This window comes from Plasmodium reichenowi, chromosome 11 (genome assembly GCF_001601855.1).
Source record: "Plasmodium reichenowi strain SY57 chromosome 11, whole genome shotgun sequence".
NCBI lineage: Eukaryota > Apicomplexa > Aconoidasida > Haemosporida > Plasmodiidae > Plasmodium > Plasmodium reichenowi.
In genome coordinates this window covers 1393269-1400768 of record NC_033656.1, presented here as the reverse complement: position 1 = coordinate 1400768, position 7500 = coordinate 1393269, and the positions used below count along the sequence as shown (strand labels likewise).

Sequence of the window (7500 nt, the reverse complement as noted above, 5' to 3'; positions counted from 1 at the left end):
AAATTATATCGTCAACAAATGATCCCTTTCTAAAGCTCAAAAAATGTTCGTATTGTTCATCTAAGATACTATTATGAGTATGTAATTTTTTTAAATCTTCTATATTTTTATTTTCTTCATGTGTAATATATTTTTTCTTCAATTCTTCATGTTTCTGTATTTCTTTTTTTAATTCTAAATTTTTATCATCAACTAAATGAATTTCATCAATTATTTTATTCATATCATCTTGTAATCTCTTTTCATTTTCTTCATATTTTTTCATAATTTCATTTTGTTCATTAATTAGATGGTATATATTTTCATTGATATCTTTCTCTTTCTCTTCATATAAAATATAATGTTGTTGAAAAGTTTTATTTAATAATAATAAATTATCCATAGATTTATCAGGGATTATCTGTATAGCTTTTTTTATAATATAACTTTTAGTATATTCATCTAAAGAGATATTCTTAAATAATACATTTTCAATTTTTTCATATTTCTCAATTTTTTCATATTTTTCAATTTTTTCACATTCTGATAGAATACATTTTTTTTCGCCATCATTCAATATTTTACATGTATCATTTTTACTTATTTCCTCTTTTAGGTTGCTTATAGAATTTATTATACAATTATTTATTTTATAATCAATAGAATTAATAAAGTAAACTATAAGGTCTTCCACGTTATTCTTAAACTCATTATGTGTAAAATTCAAATAAATATTTATATGTACCTTTTGTATTTCATAAAATAGTTCATACATTAATTTTGATATTATATCATAATTAGAAATATTAAATTTCAATTTTTTATCTATATAATTATATTTTATAATATTAGACATTTCAAATAATGTCTTTTTTAAACTATTATTATTCGCATTTATTTCTTTTTTAGCATCATAAAACATGTTAATGAAATAAATCTTTTTACTTCTATTATTATTATTTCCTTTGATACATTCCTTATTATAACTTATTGTTGAATTAATTACATCATCTGTTTCATCATATATATCTATAGCTATCACTGTAAAAAAAGAATATATGTTCTTCCCTCTTAACATGTCATCTATTTCTTTCATACGCTTATCTGCTGTATGTAATATATCCTTCAATTTCTTTATATTTGTAAATTTGACTTGCTTGTTTTTTTGATTAAATTTTTTTAATTCACTAATATCAGCTACATTCACATTAATCTTACCTTTTATGTTATCAATATTATTTCTTTTTAATGTACAACTTTTTATCGAATGAAAATATTCCTTATCTTCATAAAATTCAAGCAAATCAAAAAAATTATTAGTATGTGCATATGAATATTGTATGGAATAACTAATTTTCTTTTTATTATCTTTTTTTTTTTCCTTTTCTTTTTCTTCTATACTAATATATAATTCATTTATTTTCATAAAACACTGTTTTATAATTTTAGATGAGAAATAGTCTATTTTAGAAACGTGTATTGGATTATCTATAAAATACTCATCATTTAATTTCGTTAAATTATTATTGTCATTATAAGTATAAAAAGAAAGAACACAGCATTTTACAAAACTCTCATAGTTCTCTAATACTTTGTTAACTATATATGAATAACTATTCTTTTCACATTCAATCAAATTATCATATGTTTTAATACCATAAAATTTGTTCCCACGACAATGTACACATTTGTCTATATGGGTCCCTGCATCTTGTGAATTATTTATTACAAAATTATTCAAACCATATCTTTTTAATTTTATGTATAATTTTAATTTTTCATTATAATCGTAAATAAAACATTTTACCTTATTCTTATTTTCACTTAGCATTATATTTAAAGACAAAATGGACACTTAAAAATAAGTAAAAACATACATACATACATACATATATATGTATATATATTTCATATTTTATTTCATTGACCTATTTTGAAAATTTTATAATAGGACATTTTATAGTTTTACACAAAGAAATATAATATATTACTATATATTCTTTAAGGATATTTAAATTAAATGAACCTTTATATGTGAAGTACAAAAAAGAGTAAAAAAAAAAATAAAATAATAATATATTGAAAATATATATATATTATTATAGTATGTATTTTCACAGTTTTCCCTATCTTCCACATTGTGGAATCCATTTTATATCTTAATAATATCTATGTAAAAGAAAATATATACAGAGAGAAAGAGAGATAAAGAAAGAGCGAGAAAAAAAAAAAAAAAAAAAAAGAATACATTATGAAAGTATATATATATATATATATATATTTATTCTTTTGCCTATTTTTGAAATAAATATACGCATATTTTCAATATTTAGATGTTTTTATTTTATTTTATTTTATTTTATTTTTTTATTTTAAACAATTCCATTTTTCATATATAAAAAGAAAAATTATTTATTTCACTTATTTTTACTTCATTTTTATTTTTTACTTAATATAAATATAAATAATATAATAAATCATACTTTAACATTACTTTTATAATTATTGTGTGCAAATTTGTTCCTATATTATATTATATAACCTGAAGGAAATATGATATCATATCTTACCTACATAATTAAACTTCAACAAGGTATTTATAAAAATATGGAATAATATAATTATATGTTTCTCTAATTATATTATTGTCATTATTAATATCATGTCTATTACATTTCAAGAAAAAAAAAAAAAAAAAAAAATATTCAAAAGATATATATTTTTTTTTTATTATATATTTAAAATTTTGAGTATTGACATTTTAAATGCATAAAGGGTTATATACATGATAAATATATATGTACTATTATTAACAAAAAGAAAAAAAAAAAAAAAAAAAAAAAAATTACATTGTCAACATTCGAACAAAATTTCATATACATATATAAGTATATATATGTATGCATATTAAATTGTTCTCATTTTATATGAATGTTGTCTAATTTTTCTTATTTTCTTCCTTGTTCGTTGTTCTATATATATATATGCATGCACGTATGTTAAATTATGAAACATTGTAAGTAGCCAAAATAGAAAAAAATAAAAATTGAATTTTATTGAATTCAATTGAAAATTATATAATTTAACAAGTATAAAATAAATGTGTACAAATATCTTTTAATGTTTGTTGGCTCATTTAAATACATTTTTTTTTTTTTTTTTGTGTGTATGTGTGTGTGTGTCATTTATTTATTAATTATAAGATGATCTTATATTAATATAATAATTCATTTTTTTCCTTTTTTTTTTGGGCTTTTTTCTTTTTTTCTTTCACTCTCCTGTTTCTTTTGGTTTCATTAAATATTTTCAATAAAAAAAAATAACAGAATAATTTGCTCAATATTTTTAATATGAAAAAAAGCTCATTAAATAATTACTTCTGAATAATATATATAATTTATTATTATATTAAAAAAAAAAAAAAGACATAAAATAAAAAAAAAAATAACCTTATAATATAAATTTACACTGTTCAAAAGTATTATATTTTAAATTTAATTTCTCATATATACTTTTTACAAATAAGTAGAATATTTTGAAGTAAATATTTAATTTTTAATAAAACTCTCATTTACTTATTTATAAACAACAAACTCATAAATACATACATTAATTCAAAATGTGCAGCACATATTCCGTTGAACCTTTAGTATACGACAGCTACGAGTATGTCTACTTAAGTAAGTCACTGAAAAAGAGAATAATGTATATATATATATATATATATATATATATATATTATATTCTTAAAATGTTTTATTAAATATATGTAAGAATTCATTTGTATAAACATGTAATATTCATTAATTTGTGTTATTTTTTTATGTACAGAACCAAAGAAAGCTGGTACCAGTGCTGTATATTACCCCCTAAACATATCATGGAAATATGTAGCCAAAAAAAAGTCAGTAGGCTGTTTTGGTTCTCGTAAGAAATATACTTTAACTCCAGAAGCTTATTATTACCCTTATTACTACTACTATGTATATTATTATCCCTCTGCTGCTCGTTTAGTACGTACTACAAAAAAAGAAAAGGTACTAAAAGAGAACAATAACAAAGAGTCAGAAGACGAAAAAAAAAAAGATAATGTAGGAACAGAAAAAAAAGAATGTGATTGTTCAGAGAAAGAAAAATATATTCCTACATATGTACCACTAACTGAATCATATTATTTTCCAACAAGTGCTTTATATGTACCATATTATTCCGTCCTTGTACCATAAGAAGAAATTATCATCCTTGCAAAATATATATATATATATATATATATATATATATAATATATGTATTTAAATACTTTTATTCTATTTTTTAAACATTACAAGTAATGATTCATTTGTTTTTTCTTTTCTTTTTTTTTTTTTTTTCTGACAATATTATATTATCATATTGAAATTATTATTCCTATTTTATTCTATTTTAATTATTTATTTGTTTATTTTTTTATGATTTAACACCTTTGGTTTTAATCTCTAATATATACATATATATAATATAGATACGTATTTTTTATATTTTAAACATTAACTTTAATAATTTCCTTTCAACGATATCATTTTATTTCAATTTATTATTTTTATTTTATATATATTTTTTGTAGTCATTAGTTTACAATTTTTATATTATTATGTTTAAAATATACATATTAATATTTTTTATAAGTATTTTTTATTATTATTATTATTATTGTGTTGTAATTTTTCTAGGTACGTCTTCTTTTACATAAGTTCATACGTACTTTTCTCTAAGTATTACTTGATAATCATTTAAGTATTTTCATTTTTTATTTTTATTTTTTTATATTTACAGCATAATTTTTTATAGGTGTTTTATTAAAAAAAAAAGTAAAAAAAAAATATAATAATTAATAATCAAATGCATATTCATTAAAATAATTCTTTGTTTATTTATATTGTTGATTTTTTTTTTTTTTTTTTTTTTGTGATTTTCATTTATTCTATTTTATTTTTATTTATTTTTCATTACAACATTTTTCCGTATACATACGTAAACATCAAAATGTACCACCTATATATATATATATTATAAAACATAGTAAAATAATTCAAAATAAATTTAAAAATAGGAGACATTTTATAAGTATTAAAAAAATATATAGAAATAAACAAAAAGATAAAACACAAAAAGGAATATTATATATATATATATATATATGTGTTATTTTATTTTATTTTATTTTCATTTGCTGTTCTTACATATTAAATATTAATTATAATTCATATTGTATGTAGTTTTGAACCTTAACTTATCATTCATATATAGATCTGAATTGGTCACAGGTTCAATTAAATTGTTTGTATTTTTATAATTTGTTAAATGAAACCTTGATGCTTTTTTATGTTTATTTATAAAATCTTCTTTTTTAGCAATAAAATTTTCTCTAATTCTTTCTCTTATAATATATGAAGGACAATGTGGATCTAACTCTAAATTATAATTATTTATAACATCATTATATTTTTTAGCTATAGAAGCATTTTTATTATATTTAATTTTTTCACTAATAGATCTTTCATGTGATTTATTTTTTAAATTAGATACAAAATCAAAATATGGCTTGTTTGTATTTTTAATCCAATTTAACATAGATTTTTCTTCCATTTCATAATTTTTTAAAAAATCATTTACATTTATATAACCTTTTTTTTCATTATCCATATATTTCATAAGTATATTAATATCATTATTAGATATATTTTTTAATTTCAATTTATTAACACTTTTAATTAAATCGTCTTTAGTTATATAACTGTCTTTATCATTATCTAAATGTTTAAATATTTCATATAAAGATAAATAGGATTTTTCTTTATCATTTAATATTTTCAATTTTATATTTTTATGATTAGTATTTGTATTTATATAATTAGATTTGAAATTATTTCTCACTGAATAATCAATTTCTTCTATTAAAAATTTTGCCCTTTCTATTTCGTCCTTATTTAGTTCATCCATATTATTATTTATATTATTAATCATTTCAGTTGGTGGTATATTTCTGGAATAAAAATCATATGCATCTTTTACATTTATATTTTCATTACTAATTAAATCATAATCAACTTGAAGATTTTTTATAAAATCTTTTACATATACTTCATCATTTTTATTTGTTAATAATGTTGATATATATGCCTTTATGTTAAAATCTGTTAGCCCTTCTTTTTTTCTTTTCATATTATTATAAATCGAAATGGATAATAACATATTGTCATCATTTTTATGTTTATTTTTATTTGTTTCCTCTTTCTTCTGAATATATACCATATTTTCATCTTTTAATCTTTCATTTATTATATGTACAATTTCTTTTTCTAAATCATCTTTTTTAATTTTTTCCTTTTCTTTAAATAATTCGGTCAACTCATTATCTGTTATAAGATCTTTAAAATGTTTGGAAAATTCACAAGCCCTTGATCTGATAGTGTCAATATAATTTATTGTTTTTAATTGAACATCTGAGGGACTGAAATTATATTTTAACATTTTATTTTTTAACTTACTACAAACTATCTTATTCACATAATTACTTTCTTCATTTCCTGTTTTTTCATTTATAAATTTGAATATATCTTTATGATTTAATTGTTCATTTTGAGGTTGTATATTCTCTTTTAATATAGACCAAGAATATTTTATTTTTTTATCATCAATTGATGGTAATATATATTTTACTATATATTTATATTCTTCATAATTAAAATAATTCTTATCATTAAAATTATTTTTATATGATATATCGTTATTCTTTTTATTTATATGATTTCTTTTTTTATTATTCATATTATATGTATTATTTACATTATTTATCTTTTCCGTATAATCATTATCTTCTTCTTTATTATTATTATTATTATTATTTAAAGAATTTTTCCTTTCCATAATTTCATTAATTTTATATTTCAATCTACTATCTTCTGCATTGTGTACATGATTTAAATATGTCCACAGTTCATCCAAATTATATTTCTTTACTACATCATTTTTCTTATTATAAATATTATGATTATCTTTATCTTTATCTATTTTCTTTTTTCCTTTATTATCATTAAATTTACAACATGTACCTTTATAATATGTATTATCCTCTTCACTCATTATTTTGTTCAACTGTATCATGGGCCTATTATTCGATCTTTCTTCATGTTTTTCACAAGTCTTATTATAATTATTTCTGCGTACATTTATATTGGCTTCATTAAATAGCATATTTTTTTTTGAATATAATGATACTCCATCATTATCATTATCACTGTATGATTTATATGTACTGCTTGAAATTTTCTCATCAGTTTTTTGTTCATTATTATTTGTTATGCTCTTTATATTTTCAAATGCATCTAAATTAAAATAAAAATCAGTTTTGTTTCCTTTTCCTGTTGTATGATATCTTTCTTTCTTCCTAGTGGCCATTTCTGTAAGAATGTATTTTTTTATAAAAGTACATTTAGAAGGGTTCCCTTTTTTTTTTTTTTTTTTTTTTTTTTTTTTTTTTTT

General features: G+C 18.7%; 3 protein-coding genes across 3 annotated transcripts in view; 1 reads left to right on the top strand and 2 right to left on the bottom strand.

Moving 5' to 3' along the window:
• Nucleotides 1–1810, bottom strand: part of PRSY57_1136300 (hypothetical protein) — a gene marked incomplete at both ends in the record, with an annotated part of 2484 nt that extends 674 nt beyond the window's left edge. Inside the window, one exon of the mRNA XM_012908325.2 lies at nucleotides 1–1810. This exon is cut by the window's left edge and continues 178 nt beyond it. Within this exon, the coding sequence (XP_012763779.2) occupies nucleotides 1–1810 (1810 nt within the window).
• A 1788-nt stretch (nucleotides 1811–3598) lies between these two features.
• On the top strand, nucleotides 3599–4205 carry PRSY57_1136200 (hypothetical protein; the record flags this gene model as incomplete). Its single annotated transcript, XM_012908324.2, has 2 exons — nucleotides 3599–3659; nucleotides 3811–4205. The coding sequence occupies 2 exons, from the start codon at nucleotides 3599–3601 to the stop codon at nucleotides 4203–4205; spliced, it is 456 nt and encodes a 151-aa protein (XP_012763778.1).
• A 1003-nt stretch (nucleotides 4206–5208) lies between these two features.
• PRSY57_1136100 (hypothetical protein) lies at nucleotides 5209–7416 on the bottom strand (the record flags this gene model as incomplete). Its single annotated transcript, XM_012908323.2, has 1 exon — nucleotides 5209–7416. One exon carries the CDS (start codon nucleotides 7414–7416, stop codon nucleotides 5209–5211), a length of 2208 nt encoding a protein of 735 aa, XP_012763777.2.
• Between the last annotated feature and the right edge of the window lie 84 nt (nucleotides 7417–7500).